This window comes from Cervus elaphus, chromosome 25 (assembly GCF_910594005.1).
Source record: "Cervus elaphus chromosome 25, mCerEla1.1, whole genome shotgun sequence".
Lineage (NCBI taxonomy): Eukaryota > Metazoa > Chordata > Mammalia > Artiodactyla > Cervidae > Cervus > Cervus elaphus.
Genome location: NC_057839.1, coordinates 61600208 through 61617794, shown reverse-complemented (window position 1 = coordinate 61617794; position 17587 = coordinate 61600208). Strand labels below are relative to the sequence as shown.

General features: G+C 40.8%; 2 protein-coding genes across 3 annotated transcripts in view; both read right to left on the bottom strand.

The window, feature by feature from the left end:
* CTNND2 (catenin delta 2) overlaps positions 1–17587 on the bottom strand; it is a 1061406-nt gene that overhangs the window by 923543 nt on the left and 120276 nt on the right. The window lies entirely within an intron of this gene.
* LOC122683784 (mitochondrial import receptor subunit TOM20 homolog) lies at positions 6019–7636 on the bottom strand. Its single transcript, XM_043887625.1, has one exon. The coding sequence runs from the start codon at positions 7522–7524 to the stop codon at positions 7084–7086; it is 441 nt and encodes a 146-aa protein (XP_043743560.1). The 5' UTR covers positions 7525–7636; the 3' UTR covers positions 6019–7083.

Below are 17587 nucleotides of genomic sequence, written 5' to 3'. Positions count from 1 at the left end.
GATCTTTAGTTCTGGCAAGTGTTTCTGTTAAATGAAATCCTAACCCCAAGCCCCAGCTGAGAACACAAGTGTTTCCAGAGGAACAGGGAGGGGAAAAGTTATAGATGCAACAGATGAGAGTCTAAAATTAGAGCTACTATTATCTTAATATGTACTATTGATAGGCTTGTTGCAGTTTTATTCACAGAATCAGAAATGTAATACTGAAAATCTCAATCACTTCATAGATGGGAAAACCAAGACTTAGGAAAATTAATCAACATACTCAATCTCAAAAACAGCTGGTAAGTGACTGATCTGGGATTTTCACACAAAATATATCTAATTGTAGCTCTTACATGATGCTTTATCCTAGCAAGATGTTCCCAGGTTAATCACAGAGCAAGCAAAAATTGCTCATTCCTTTTTTTTTTTTTTAAGGACATATTCTTGAATACTAAAGGATAGAAATATTTTATATGTAAATATTCTATAGTTTCAATTTTTTCATAATAAAGATCAAAATAACTGAATAGCTGAGAACACGCAAGCATTCTCTAATAAATGTTAAGTAACTTATACTACTGGCTATTGGTGCTTTCAATGAAAACAGTATATAAAATCCAGATTTTCAAAAAGGATTATCTAGAGGATGATTATTTATTGAAAAGCATGCACATTCATTAAGTGAGTCTCAACAAATAAGTAATGCTCCTGACATATAGGTGTCATATAATTTTGCTATTTCAAAAAACTAATTGTATAAGCATATCCTCCCTTTCTAATACTCTGCTTTAATATACTCAATGAGTTGTTTCAATAAAATTATCCTAATTGACCTTCACATGAGTGAATTGTCAAGAAACATCTCTTGACAAGTGAATTTGCCTCTCAGCTACAAATGAATCACCTTACTCTTCAATAAACAAGGTTTTGAATACCATTCCTTTAACTATAACCATCTATTATGAGTCCAAAGATGGCGTTCAGCCTATAACTACATAATAAGTTCTTTGACTATTGATTACAAAACTTTTCTTGAGTCAGGTTTACCTTGGCATTTCATATGTCCATGTTCAATACACTGAAAGTGTTAGAAGCAGCATTTATATTCACTTTTCCCATTCAATATGCTTAACTCCAGTGAATAAGATTGACTTGGTTTATCTTTCCAATCCTAGATCAAGTTCTGAGACAACAAACATGAGCTGGCTGATAAGCCAGGCTTGGGTCAGAGCTTCATTTGTGACTCTTAGAAGAAGCTACCATTAAAACTGGGATGGGTGTGGGTGTTAGTTGCTCAGTCGTGTCTGACTCTTTGTGACCCCGTGGACTGCAGCCCACCAGGCTCCTCTATCCGTGAAATTTTCCAGGCAAGAATACTGGAGTGGGTTGCCATTCCCTTCTCCAGGGGATATTCTTGACCCAGGGATCAAACCTGCACCTCTTATGTCTCCTGATTGGCAGATAGGTTCTTTATGACTGGCAAAACCTGGGAAGCCCTAATCTTAGACTGGCCATCATGAAAACTGGGAATGGTGGGCTCCTCTCATAAGTATTTGGGGGCTTGTGCCTGAAGTAGGGAACTGAGTGCTTGATAGGAAAAAAACAGGCACCTTCTGTAGTAAAGTTATCCTGCATCCAACAATTTTAGTTCCCAAACATCAGCCATATCAAAATTCACCTGAAAATCTTAGTAAAAAAAATACAAAAGCCCAGGTCCTCATTTTTTATTAGCTATCCCATGTAATTCTGATATACCCGAGTATTTGAGAACCAGTCTGCACCATAAACTTTTAAGTTTCTACACCCGGCATTTGGTTCTAAGATGGTCCCAGAGTTAAAATAATTCAGAGCCCAAAGATCTTAATGGTATTTACTGCATGCCAGTTCTTGCACTATATGTATCAACTACCCACTATCAAATCTTTTAATTCTGGAACCAAAATCTCCAGGCCCAAGGATAAGTTGTCCAGGTCAGTGAGTTGTTCAGGTGATTCAGCAGCAACTCCAGTCTGGGAATCAAGGTCAACATCAATGGAGACAAGTTATATTGACAGAACATACTTTTAATAGGATGTGATGGAAATGGTTCTGTATCCCTGTATTCCTTTGTATTCCTTCCAAACCCTACAGCTACAGACTACTCATGAGAGAAACATCAAATAAATCCCAGTGGAAGGATATTCCAAAAAATATGTGACCTCAAACTGTGAAGGTATCAAAAATAAGGAAAGTCAGGAAAACTGCACAGCTAAGAGGAACCTAAGGAGACATGACTATTAAATGTAACATGGAATCTTGGACGGGACCCTGGAACAGAAAAATGTGAGGAAAAGTGTGAAGAAATCTGGATAAACTATGGCCTTTAAGTGGTCTTCCCAGATGGCGCTAGCATTAAAGAATCTGCCTGCCAATGCAGGAGACATAAGAGACACAGGTTCGATCCCCGGGATGGGACAACCCCTTGGAGAAGGGAATGGCTACCCACTCCAGTGTTCTTGCCTGGAGAATCCCATGGATAGAGGAGCCTGGCAGGCTACAGTCCATGGCGTCACAAAGAGCTGGACATGACTGAGCAACTGCTCACACACATGGCCTTAAGTTGGTAATAACGTATCAATATTGGTTCATTATCTGTGACAAATGGAATATAAGTACGTAAGATATGAATAGGAGGGAAAATTGGGTGTGAAGCATAGTGAAACTATATATTATCTTCACAATTTTTCTATAAATTGTAAAGTGTTCTAAAATAAGAAAGCTTACTTTTTAAATGCCAAAGAATCAGTTATGATTTTAAAAACTGACAGAAATAGATACATCCCCTAATATAATTTTAAACTTAGAACAAAATATACACATAATCTCCCATCTTTTTTTTTTTTTAATTTATTTTTGGCTGTACTGGGTCTTCACTGCTGCGCGCGAGGGCTTTCTCTAGCTGTGGCAAGCGGGGGCTACTCTCTAGTTTATGTGCGCCGGCTTCTCGTTGTGGTGGCTTCTCTTGTTGTGGAGCGTGGGCTCTAGGGTATGTGGGCTTCAGCGGTTGTGGCTCCTGAGCTCCAGAGCACAGGCTCAGTAGTTGTGGCATACGGGCTTAGTTGCTCCAAGTCATGAGAGATCTTCGCGAATCAGGGATCGAACCCCAGTCCCTGCACTGGCAGCTGGATTCTTAACCACTGAACCACCAAGGAAGCCCCCTCATCTACCATCCTTCTCTGGAAGAACAGGCTACTTTGAGGTCTGAGCCTGGACCAGAAGGTCAGGTTACCTTTACACATTATCTGTGGGCATGGTGGGTGCTCTGAGTTCACATTCCATTATTTGAAAATGGTGGCTGGATGAAATAATAAAACTCTGAAATAAATTGAATGGAGACCAATTTTGGATTGTTTATGATTTTTTTTTTTAACCATAACACACTCTAAACCAATAGCTATCTTTTGATTCTCACCTTCAGCACTTATTGTGTTGTTTCACTGAAACAATAACTTTCACTTTGCTCTTCTATCCCATTGGTTTACATGCTGTTTAGCTAAATTACCAATTTATGGTAGCATAAGGGCTTCCCAGGTTGCACTATTGGTAAAGAATCCACCTGCCAATGCAGGAGACTCAAGAGATGAAGGTTCAATCCCTGAGTAGGGAAGATACCCTGGAAAAGGAAATGGCAACCCATACCAGTATTCTTGCCTGGAAAATTCCATGGACAGAGGAGCCTAGTGGGCTACAGTCCATGGGATCACAAAGAGTTGGACACAACTGAGCAACTGAACACACGGTAACATAAGGGGACAAAGCAGCTCTGAAGGGAGGGGGAATCTCAGGAGTCTTGTACAGAGAGCACCCAGAAAGCTGCTGGTATCAATCTGCATATAACCTGGTTAACTACTGGATTACAACTGGGTGATGACAAGGGTTAGAACATTGGTAAGGAGTTGGCAGACCCAGTAAGTCATTTAGATGGTGGCCAGCCATTATCACAGCTTCTCCTGACTTAAAATACCTATTCTTGGTTACATGAGAAGTTGACAGTTGTTGATGTATAAATATCAAATGGTTTTCTTTTTTCCAGTAACTTCTACCTGCTGTGATTTGTCAATCTTACCTTTCCTGCTGGGTGACTGCTTTGCTTCAAGACAGCTCAGTCCAATTTATTAAATTTTCATTGACTTGGTTACTGAAGCAGTCTTATTTCAGCTAATCAGACCTAATGCTTGTCGATTTTAAGACTCCAACATCATTCTCAAGTGAATCTTCTATTTATTACTGTACAGAGGATGGAGGCTACACCCTGCAACCTATCTCTTCTCTTTCTTCCTTTTCCAGGTTTTGGAAAAGGACAAGGGGAGGAATTTTTTTAAGGGGCTTCAGATGACTTTCCCTGCTGAGTGTGACATCCCCTTTCTGGAAGAGTCTATAAGTGTCCAGTTCCTGGAAAGAGGAGCTCTCCTATGCCACATGACAGCAGGTCTGACCACAGTACTTGCCCTGGGCATCAGAAGATCCTGCAGAGGTGGGAGCAAGCCATCCAGGTCACCCGTCCCACCCCTCAATCCGGCCACAACCTTCAAGTCACAGGCCTGGAGCAACGCACCGCTGTGTCTCCTGGGAAGCCAAGAGGTCCCATCTCATCTGCCTTCTATAGCCCAATTCTGAGCCCAGGGCACAGTGGGACCCAACCTTCACACCTCCTAGAGGCCAAAATTCAATGCAATGCCAGAGACCCATCATCATACTTCTTCCAGAAGGTCAACTTTAGCAAGACTAGGGAGGATGATGTCAAGCTCCGCTTGTGCTGGCATCCCCCACCTCTGCCAGTCACTGTCATGTCCTCGGACACCCTCCAGGGCCCCCTCAGCACCCTCCACCTGGTGAAGGTGGGGAAGAATGGCCTCTGATCACAGTGCACTACCCTTCAAGGCCACCGTGAGTCCTTCTGCCACCCTCCTGACCGGAGAGCGCAGAGACCTTGCTGACTTATTCTGTGATGTGGCATCTCGCATCACCTCTGAGTGAGCGCCCCCAGCTGGCACACCTCTGAAGGCAGAATGTGACTGAATCCATGGACCTCCATCCCCAGTTAAGAGACGACCCCACCTAGCATGCCCACTCCTAGTTACAGAGACATTCACTGGCTCCCACAAGGAGAAGGATACAGAGGTGGAGAGAGGGTGGCAGGAGTGTTTCCTTGATGCCATGAAGGTGGTACCAAAAGTTGAAGCTGGAGATGCTTGGAAATCGCAGGCTTTCCTTCCCTAAGGCTTCCCCAAGGCCAGCCCTACAAGGAAACAGGCAGTGACATGGCCAGTGAGCCACAGAGCCCATCATGAGTTGGCCAGGCATTTCCCACTTAGCTGGAAAACAAGGAAAGTAAAGTACCTGGGACCATGGATTTTTACAAGAATTATTTTTTCTTTTAATGTTTGAAAATTTAATTTAAAATCTTTGATATATTGAAGTATACATGATTTACTATGCTGTGTTAATTTCTGGTTTACAGCAAAATCACTCAGATATGCACACACACGTATATATACATATCTGCTAATTATTAGAGAAGTGCAAATCAAAACTACAATGAGGTATCACCCCACACTGGTCAAATGTCCAACACTAAAAAGTCTATAAATAACAAACGGTGCTAACCATCGGACAACTGCGCTCATCCTCCCATGCTAGTAAGGTCACGCTTAAAATCCTGCAATGCTAGGCTTCAGCATTATGCAAAGCAAGAACTTCCAGATGTCCAGTCTGGATTTAGAAAAGGAAGAGGAACCAGAGATCAACTTGCTGACATTTGCTGGATCACAGAGAAAGCTAGGAAATTCCCCCCAAAACATCTACCTCTGCTTTAGCAACTACACAAAATTCCTGACTGTGTGGACCATAATAAACTGTGGAAAGCTCTTTTTTTTTTTTTTTTTTTTTTTAAGTACCAAGGATCTTTATTCTTAGGTCTGATATTCAATCTGTGGCTGCAGATAATACGTCACTATTTAGAGAATAAAAGGTCCCATTATCTTCATTCAAGTCTTCAGCCACAAAGTTATACCTTATTCTCACACAAGATAAGGGCTGGGAGGGGATTAAGGAGGTACACTGAGGAGAAAAGCAAAAGGGAACAAACACTTTTACAAGCATATCGTCCCAGTTACCGTGAAGGTTACGTTTCAGGTTAACTTACAAAAGTAGTGACAGAACCATGATTTCAGTGAAAATCAACACGTTATACCTTTTAAAAAACCAATTCAGAAATACTAAGTCAGGCAAGCATGCAAAATTCAGAGTATAAAAAAATGCAAGGGCTGGCGGCCCAAACAGGTATTTCCCTCAGAAAGAGGGATCTGAAAACGCTGCACAGAACCAAAGGAATTAGAAGCTGAATTAGCAGACCCATTTCCTCAGTTTATATATGAGGCAAGTGGGCAGACATTAACTGGTAAAGCTTACTCAGCCAGATTAAGAATGTACAGACGTCTAATTCCTGGTGCTATCTGCAACTACATGTATCTAAAATACAACGAGATAAATATCCAGAACACATCAAACCCACTGATTTAAAGAAAACATTTCAAGGGTGGGGGTGAAGTTGTTATTATAGCATAGCAGCACATTACACATATTTAAGAGATTAAATGGAAAGAAATAATCTCTTATTTTAATGCTCAGTTTTGATCAACACAAGTTTCCAGCCAACTTTCTGATGAAGAGCAAAACAAGTATATTCTTCAGTTTTCTTCTACACTTTTTTGGGCCTATCTTTCAAAACTGAGCACTGGGTATTTTTAATGTAAGTAATGGGATGTTATATGTACATTCTAATTACACATTTTAGGAATAAACAAAATGCATGTTTCAGTAATTCATAGTGTATTTATAAAATGAAAAGCTCTCTGTCAAAATACACTTTTCACTGGGAAAAATAAATAAAACAGACAAATGGATCTACACAAAGTAAAAATTAACTTTGGTAGACTTCACTGTGGAGGACAGTCCATAACAAGCTCATCTGCCCTTACTCCCCCAGAGCCGATCATCTTCCGAGTTAAGATTTTAAAAATATGTTTTAATTGATATCATTATGTTGATATTTGTTTCTTATTCCACATCATCTTCAGCCAAGCTCTGAGCACTTACAATTCTCTGATTAATTGTTGGGAGCTTAGTCAGAAGCATCTGGAACACTGGTGGTGGAAGAGTTTGTTGCAACACTTGCAGTAACTGCTGTGGCTGTCCACATACAGCAATTGCATTTGTCAGATGGTCCACACCCTTCTCATATTCACCTTGAGCTAGTAATTCTTCACCAAGTTGTATTTCTTCTAGAAAGAATTTCTGAACGGCTTCAGCATCTTTAAGGTCAGGTAACTTGGAAAGCCCAGCTCTCTCCTTGGCAAGCTTTTGTTTCTTTCTTCGTTCTCGCAGCCTGTTCTTGAAGTTGGGGTCACTCCGTCTCTTGCGGTCGAAATAAATGCAGTAACCTATGAAAAGGGCCCCGCACACGCCGGCGGCGATGGCGCTGTTCCGGCCCACCATCATCTCTCCACCGAAGAGCCGGGTCGGCTGCGGCGGGGCCCGCAAATAAGCCGTTGACCGCGAAGCTTCGGATCCGAGTGCGCGGCTCAGCCCCGCCGCCCGCCGCGAGGGACGCGGAAAGCTGGAGAGCTCTTGAAGAGATGGAGATACCAGACCATCTTACCTGTCTCTTGAGAAATCTGTCTGAGTCAAGAAGTAACAGCTCAGACTCTGTATGGAACAATTGATTGGCTCAAGATTGAGAAAGGAGTGCAATGGGGCTGTCTGCTGTCACCCTGTTTGCTTAATCTATACGCTGAGCACATCATGACAAATGCCGGACCGGATGAGTTAGTTACAAGCTGGAATCAAGACACACAGCAGAAACATCAACAACCTCAGATATGTGGATGATACCACCCTAATAGCAGAAAGTGAGGAGGAACTAAAGAGCCTCTTGATGAGGGTGAAAGAGGAGAGTGAAAGAGCTGGCTAAAGACTAAATAAAAAAACAAAAACAAAAACTAAGATCATGGCATCTGGCCCCATTACTGCAAGGCAGATAGAAGGGGAAAAGGTGGAAGTAGTGACAGATTTCCTCTTCTTGGGCTCTAAAATCACTGTGGATAGTGACTGCAGCCATGAAATCAGAAGATGTTTGTTTCTTGGCAGAAAAGCTATGACAAACCTAGATAGTGTGTTGAAAAGCAGACACATTACTCCATGGACAAAGGTCCGTACAGTCAAGGCTATGCTTTTCCCAGTGGTCACGTACGGTTGTGAGCTGGACTGCAAAGGTAGTGGAGAGCCGAAGAATTGATGCCTTCAAACCACAGTGCTGGAGAAGATTCCTGATAGTCCCTTAGACAGCAAGGAGATCAAACCAGATAATCTTAAGGGAAATCAACCCTGAGTACTCATTGGAAGGACTGATGCTGAAGTTGAAATTCCAGTATTTTGGTCATCTGATACAAATAGCTGATTCATTGGAAAAGTCCCTGATGCTAGGAAACATAGAGGGCAGAAGGAGAAGAGGGTGTCAGAGGATTAGATGGCTAGATGGCAGCACTAATGCAATGGTCATGAACTTGGGCAAACTTTGGGAGATGGTGAGGGATGGACAAGCCTGGAATGCTGCAGTTCATGGGGTCTCACAGAATGGGGCATGACTGGGTGACTGAACAACAACAATAATTAGCAATGTTGAGCATCTTTTCATGTGCTCATTAGCCATCTGTATGTCTTCTTTGGGGAAATATCTATTTAGGTCTTCTGCCCATTTTATAATATGATTGGGTTGCTTTTTTTTTTTTAATGTATTGAGTTCTACTCTACAAGAATTTATTTAACCAATCAAGGACTCTCCATTTCTTTCAACTTTAAATATAATAACATCCTTAACTTCTGTGCCAAGTCAACTACTTTATTTCCTTTTACAGCCACTGCTTTACGTAAATATACTGATAAACTGTTTTCAAAATGCATATGGAAAAGAACTATGTTAACATACATATGTTACTATAGCCCCTAGGTGTTTTACAAATACTATCTCACCTAACTTTCCAGGCATGTTGCTAACACAGGGGACACTAATTCCATTTACAGAGGAGGGAACCAAATACAACCCAGCTTGAAGTCCCCCCAGATGAATAAATAAAGGCCATGCCTTTTCAATTTCATGTTGCCCTTACACACTGCATCATTCTGTTCTATAAATTCCCTACCATGATTGCTTTCCAAGAATTGAGAGTTTAATGGAGAAAAAAGCAAGCATTAAGGATCTGAGAAATGCAAGAAATGAACAATACTGGGCCCTGTCGATGGTTTGCTTACAATCGAAGGTTGAGAGTCCCTTTCCCAAAGGTCATACTTTCACTTTTCACTGCACATCAAATGTCTTTTTGCAGTTGAGTCTTATAATTTGGAGAATACTTGAAAAAAACTGTAGGATGCTGTCTGAACATAACCTATGTTAAGACAGGTTTTTGAAATGAAGATTAACATGCAACAGCAAACATCTGCTTTTCTCAGAAATATGCTTAAGAAACAATTTACACATTAGATAATTCACACAGGCTGACAACTGATTTATCATCTATGCAAAAAAAAAATTATTCACAGTATTTTATCCTGGAGTTCTCCACACCGAATGGCATTCATAATGTATCGCAATGAGCACATTTTTATCACATGGCTATGTATCTGGTACCCATCATGTCTCTCTAATTTCTAAACGCTGACTGTTGGTATGTTACTTTTAAAATATTGCTTCACTAGTTCTTTGACTTGTCCATACACTGGGATCTGGATTTTTAAAAATATATATTGACACCTAAGTCCTTGTCCCAACAGATTAAAGATGAATCTGGCCTCTGTACCTCGACACCAAATTAAATCTTAGAGACAGAGTTTTGGGTGAAGTAGAAAACAACAGCTCTATTGCTTTGCCAGGCAAAGGGGGCCATGGCAGTCTAATGCCCTCAAAACCGTGTGTCCCAACCTGGAGAGGGTAGTGAGAAGTTCTATATTAATGGTTTAAAGAGGGTGTGATCAGCTCGTACACATTCTTTTGACTGGTTGTTGGTGAGGTAAGTGGGAGTCAGCATCATCATTCTTAAAGTTCCAACCAGTCTGGGATCCACATGCTTGTGGGCAGCAAACCATCATTAATTATTAACTTCGGTCACCTGGAGGGGGTTTCAGTATCTGCAAAACAGCTTAAAGATATTGCTGTGGGTACTGATGGGGAATCAGGAGCCAGCCCCAAGGCTACACTGTTTGTTTCTCTTGACTGCTTGTCCCTGATCATGCATCCCCTCCCATCTGCTTGAATCTGCCCCTTGGAACTTAGGGAATGTCATGAAGGAAAAATAAAGGTTATTTGCTGTAATCAAAGAAAAGGGGACTCATAAAAGCTTTGTGCCTGGGAGCCCCATGGGGCCCTGCTCAGTATCAAGATTCTGATGGAACTGAGCTGGGATGAGGACTGGATTTGAGGAGGAAATTTTAACATACAGCAGTGTTTAAAAGCTACTACTCTACTAAATGCTAACTTTTGTAAACTTAATGAGATTTAGAATTTCCTTTATAAGGAAAAAGATTGAAGACTAACCCTAAGTCATCCACTGAAGAGGCAACAAAATGTCTAAGGTAGACTCATCATCTAGATCCTATCAAAGCAAATCCTGTGTCGACATGGTAGCACAAAACAAGCTTGCCTATGTGTATATTTTTCTCATAAAACTTTATCCTTTGTTATCTACTGCTGGAATATTTTAATAAAGGTCACATATCACTACCAAAAATTCATTCAACCAGCATGCCAAAAAGAATCATTTGTTTGGGCTTAACCTTTTTCATCTTTGAACTGTCTAGGTTTTGCCATGAAATGTACAGTATCTTTCACACATTTCATTATCATACCTCCTTATTATATTAAAATTTTATTTTCCATCTACATATTGATCTTTCTTGTGTTTAGAAAAAAATTCCCCCATATCTACTGTCAGCTTAAAAAGTAGTCACAACCTAAAAGTTGAGAGTTAAGCTTTATTCAGTGGGAAATTTGAGGACTTCAAGCCCAGGAGACAGCATCTTAAGTAACCCTGAGAGAACTGCTCTGAGGAGGCAGGAGGATGGGGGTGGGGGTGGAGGGCACAGAGAGTCAGATTATATAGAAGTTTGCAACAAAAGGCAAGTGTTTTTGTTAATTAATTAAAGAAAACCAGATATCCCAAGCTAAGGAATTTAGTGCTTTCCTGTGTATGTGAAAACGCAAGGGCCTGGGCTCACCAAAATCACTCCTTTCATATGCATCTCGGCTCTCTAGGGCCAGCATGCTGTATTTTTCATACCCTGAGCTCCCTACTGCTCACCAGCAGCATGAGAGCTGCTGGACCACAGGTTTTGATACGGCAGGAAATATTCCATCTCTCACTATGATGTGACATTTTAGGAAGCTGAGTAAACTGTACTCACGTTTAGTGCTCAGGTTTTGAACTACAGCAGAGACTTCAGTTGCAAAGAAGATGCGAAATTCAGGCAAATGGACAGAGAAACTTGACCTGCAATGCAGGCCTAGTGGACTTTGGTGAATGAGGCTTGTAGTGTGGATAAGAAGGAGTCCCAACACTGAAGCACATACATAGCGAGACCAAGTGAAGCTGCCTTTAGCCACCTTAATAAATTAGGAAGCAGGACAATGAAGAGTCAGATCCCAAAGAGAGAGGGGCGGGATCAAACATGCCCAATGTCCGGGTTCCCCGGTCACCCAAGGAGAGGGGAGTGACACGTTGGCTGAGAAAAACTAGGATGACTTCTCTAGTGGGTGTTCCTCCATGTAGCAAGAGAAAGCTTGGCAAAGAAGCTTCTCCCCCACTGCATGAAAAGTGAAAGAGAAAGTTGCTCAGACGTGTCCAACTCTTTGCGACCCCATGGACTATACAGTCCACGGAATTCTCTAGTCCAGAATACTGGAGTGGGTAGCCTGTCCCTTCTCCAGGGGATCTTCCCAACCCAGGGATCAAGCCCAGGTCTCCCACATTGCAGGCGGATTCTTTACCAGATGAGCCACAAGGGAAGCCCAAGAATACTGGAGTGGGTGGCCTATCCTTTCTCCAGCGGATCTTCCCGACCCAGGAATTGAACTGGGGTCTCCTGCATTGCAGGTGGATTCTTTACCAACTGAGCTATCAGGGAAGAGTCAGATCCAATATATATGGAACTACAAGTGGACAAGCAGATCCAGTCACGGCTTCCACTGCTAACTGCCAAGTAGGCACTACTATTTCAAGTAGGCAAGGCTTCCCATTTGCCACCTTCAATTATGTCACCTGCTCTATTTCTAAAAAAGACATTACTCTGGTATTTCCCTGGCACTGGTTAGCAACTGCACTTCGGGAGCATCTCCTATGTACCCAGGTTGAGGATGCATACCTGGCCCACCTCACCCTGCTGAACCGGAAGCAGGGTGTTAATGAGCATCAGGTGGGGTGTGGGGTGCCAGGACAGCTCCTGAACCACAGGGGCTGCTTTTTCTTTCTCAATCATCACGAGCCACTTCTACAACTGTTGTGATTATATTTTAGAAAAGTGTAACACCGTCCTCTCAGAAGGGAATTCTCCAATTTGCATATTTCCTAGAGACTTCTTATGTGACTCTATTAATTTATTAACACTTTTTAAAGTGACAGAGCTTCCCAGGGTGCTCTCTGTTCAATAAATCATTGAAGTGATTATAAATAAAGCATTACACATTTAGTCTCTCGGTACCCAGCCCAGAAAAGTAAATGCTACTCATTTTCCAAAGAGACACTATGAAAATTAACGGATGCTGAAAATTCACTTCTTTCCTCCAATTAGGAAAGACTGAAGCAAGATACAGATAAACAATTTTCAGATGCGAAGCAGAACAAAAAAGAAATGACAAAGATGATACAAAACGATCTTAGGACCACTAAAGCCAATCAGTTTATTTGGTATAAAAGAAATGGAACTAAAGCAAAAAAAAAAAAAAGAATCCCTCTTCTTCAAAATCTCTCTCCTCCTAGGTTTGGCATTTTTTCCTTAATAACGCTCACTTTTTTTGTTTGTTTACTTGTTTGTTCATTTGTTCAGTCCCTTGTGCTTGATTCCGTGTGACCCTGTGCACTGTAGCAGGCCAGGCTTCCCTGTCCTTCACTATCTCCTGAAGTTTGCTCAGATTCATGTCCATTGAGTGGCGATGCTATCTAACCATCTCATCCTCTGCCTCCCCCTTCTCCTTTTGCCTTCAATCTGTCCCAGAAACATTTATCTTCAATTGCCCAAAGTCTTCGTGTTATACTAACTAATATACTGAGAGTGTGATCCCCAGTGATAATTCAGGTCTGTTGTTGTTGTTTAGTTGCTCAGTTGTGCCAGACTCTTTGTGACCCCAGGGACTGTAGCCTGCCAGGATTCTCTGTCCATGGGGTTTCCCAGGCAGGAATATTGGAATGGGTTGCCATTTCCTTCTCCAGGGTATCATCCCAACCCATATCGGGGTTGGGTATCCTACACTGGCAGGTGGATTCTTCACCACTGAGTCACCAGGGAAGCCAATTTTATGTTTACCCATATTTTAATTTTATTATTGCCCAAGAATTTACTTTTCTCTAAGCATTAGAATATCATAGGGGCCAGCAGTCAGATTATGGAAACGCCATAGGTAGGAACTCTTTACTTTCTTAATAGTTGGTTAAACAATGAAGCCACATCATAGGAACAACTTAGATGTCTTCCAGAACTAAAATCAGCTATCGACTTGTGATATGTACGGACAGAATGACCCCATCCTGATGTTGGATTTCTGGGTTATATTTACTACAGAAGGAAAGTTACTGAAAATTTTTGTAAATGAAAGTCTTCAGTACTACTAAAAAAATTTCTTCAATTAAACAATGGTATCTTTATATGCTGTTCCAGTTAAATAGAGCTAAGCAAAATTATTATGCATATGTACACCTAGATCGAAAAGTCTGTTCATAATCAAGACCTACAAGATGTTTCCAACTCTATTACAACTCAGAAGAAGATAAGAAAGTGAAAATAAAGCATGGACAAAACAAATGCAACAATGTTAACAATCATAATTCATGATTTACTAAACACTGGGCTTCAGCCACTTTTCTAGGAAATCAGATATACACCAACATAGCTACACTGTGAAATAGGTTCTCCAGTTGTGACTGTTCCAATAGCATCTGCAATGGATCTAATTATGTAGTGCATTTATAAAGTTTATTGTCTATTTCACACCAGGCTGAATTGGGAATATCTTAAAAATTTTAATTAATAGAAAGGATTATTGAAATGTCATTTGAAATTTTGGGGTGTTTATATTAGAAATCATTGGATTTTACACAAATTCCCACCACTTAATAGTGGACTCTCACTGCACGTGTGTACCTGTGCATACGTGTGTTAGCATGCCTGAACAATATGGACTCTAGTTCTGAACTGAGTTAGAAAGGATTATTTATATTTAGATTATACAGCTACCTGTGGAGTTTCAATAAGAAAGACAAAAGTGAATCCTAAAAGACAGTTGCATTTTGCTGGAAGAGTATTTCTACTCCCTATTGAGAACAAGTCCCATTTCTAAGGTGGTTACATGGAAGTATGTATAAAATATTACATGGGAATATGTATTGACAAAGCTCTAGCAATCAATGCCTGATATCCCAACAAACTGGCTGCTATTCATCTGTCGAGCTTCCCAGGAGACACAGCGGTAAAGAGTCCACCTGTCAACACAGAAGATGTGGATTAGATCCCTGGGATGGGAAGATCCCCTGGAGAAGGAAATGGCAAGTCACTCCAATATTCTTGCCTGGAGAATTCCATGGACTGGAGGACTGGTAGGACGTGGAGACTGGTAGGCTACAGTCCATGGGGTCTCAAAGAGTCAGACAAGACTGAGCAACGGAACCCACACCCACAATCTTCTGTAGAACGCTGCTCACTTCTGGATTACTGCATTGGAGAAGATAAGCTGAAAATCTAACTATATTTCTCTTATCCAAACCCAATTTAAAGGTATTTTCAGGAGATTTTAAGCTGAAGTCATTACCTGATGGCCATATGTCATTTTTAACTCTGGTAAGTGTTCTTCTGTTTGATTATCCACATTTTTGATGAATTTAAAAGTTAAATAACTTAGCATGGTATTCAAGACTTTCACGGTCCGGCTGTTAATATTAATTCCTCAACATTAAAACAGACTAATGGCTTTATGATCAAGATGGTGGTGAGGAACCCTAGAAGTCTGCTCAAATCCACAAGAGTATTGCCTTAAACTCCAGTGAAAACCAAGGCCTGGAAACAGTATATTTAAGAATACCATGGATACCTGCTGAAATAGATAAAGACTATAATGTAAGCAGTTTACAATATCAAAAGAACAGTAAATACAGACCCCCTCCCATAAATAAGCATCTTACTCTCTCAGAATTAACTAATTATGTAAAAAATGCAGCAGCTGGGCCCCCGCACCTAAACTTTCTGATTCAGCAGTGCTGCAGTTAGGGTCTCAGACAAGCGTGCGCACGGCCAGGGCTCAGAAGCACAAGGTCATAACGTGATGATAAAAACTGCCTAAAAGCAGGAGATCCCAGCAGCTGATGAGCTTACCACCAGAGCAGTGATTTCCTCTCGAAACTCGACTCTTTTCTGCTCTCCTGCTTTTGTGTGCTCCTAGAATGCCCTCTGTTTCCAACTGGCCAATCCTACTTCTCCTGGAAGTTTTCTTTGAAGTCCTTCTCCTTCCAGCTGATCACGTGAGCCAGAGGGTCCCAGACTCTCCCCACGACTATGTTTATAGCTGTCATATTCAGTTTCCTCCCTAGATCGCCAGTACTTTGGGGAAAGGAATTCTCTTTTGCTCATCTTAGGTACTGTACCCCAGTCCCCAACAGATGTTGTGTTAGCTGAAATTCTGAATTAATGAAATAAATGTCATGAAAATCATTATTGCACCGGGCAGTACATGCACGTGAAACCAAGTGACCCTGGCTAATGACCACGGCGGCTGTGAATCAGTTCCTTGACCTGGGCTTACGCTCAGGACAGAGACGCTCTTTCAACAACTTCCATAAAATCAGCCAAAGTGAGAGGTGCATGAATGGGACAGCCCAGAAAAGGAAACTTTTGGAAGATTTAATACAGAAATTATTAGAAACTAGCATTGGGGAGAACAGCAGAGAGAGCTGAATTGCAAAGGGGCTGGGAGCACTTTTCTGCACATACTTGATCAATGACATTTGTAACTGACTAAGGTTAACTATCACTTATCATTATTAAGGTATATCCTATTGACCTTGAAGTAGTAATTTTTTATTTCCATTCCTGTCATCCAATTGCTTAGCTCTGCCATGTTACTAGTTTTGAACAGATAGGTCCAAATTCCAAATAAAACTGTGCTTGAATCATCAAAAATACTTAGGGCATTTATATTTCAGGGTTTGTGAAGTGAAAAAATATGAAAAAAAATATCTGATGGCTTACATGATTTTAGCAACAAAGTCATGTATTTAATCTAACATTCTAACTCCTTTCAAACATTCAAAACGCTCTTTCCAGAATGATCACATATATAAAAGCGATTAACTTACTCTTCATTTTTTAGAGGCCATTTTTAAACATCTATGTTTTAAATGTGTTTTCCTTTCAAATATGGAGTATATTTCTGACAGCCACCTGTCATCACAGAAAATTTTAGGAAAACCTGAAACCTTTTTCCCTGGGAAATATGAAGTTTGAAACTTTCTCCAACACTGATCATTTAACCTGTGATCATCAAATAAAACATTTTTTACCCTCACTACCCATTACAAAGTATCAGCAAGTTTCTGTGATATTAAAAATAAAACAACAACACATGTTCCATTAACCTTTAAACAGAATAAACATAAGACAATGAACATTCACAGAGGTACATTATTTCATGTTAGAGTATCAATTCTTCCCTCAGTTTATCATGAGTACTACACATTGCATACAGCCATGTGATATATAGAACAAAAGCCACTTTGTCATCCATTAATTTTTTTTCTTTCATTGGGCCATAAAAACTACACATTTAAGCAATCGAATATAGTCTCCACAAGCCTAATATGTAGTCTGTGGTGTGGGCATATCCCAATTTGAAGACCATGTCACACATGCCCCGCTTGGCAATGGTGATTCTAGTTGGTCTATACTGGGCTAGTAACTCTCAGTAAGACCTGTGTTGTGGTTCTCTTTATTGTACATGCATAATATGCAATACTTTCTCCTTAGTAACAAACTGAATCGCATTAGATTCATAAATGGCTACTCTCCATGTCCTGTTCTATAGCTTGCTTTGTAGAAATAGTATAACTTGGCATAGCAAGGCATACAGATCCATCCCACATTTTCTTAATTATAGTATATAGTGTTCCATTGCATGGCTGTCATCCCTATTATTTCCCTAATAATGGCCCTAATGTTGCTTGTCAAATTTTGGCATTTGGATCACCCAAAGGACCTGCTGAACCATTAACTGCTAATTGGGTATACCGAGGGTGGGGCTGGAAACGTGGCATTT

What these genes read in the sequence shown, in the direction of transcription:
- LOC122683784 (XM_043887625.1), bottom strand. Translation starts at nt 7,524, where the DNA reads ATGATGGTGGGCCGGAACAGCGCCATCGCCGCCGGCGTGTGCGGGGCC.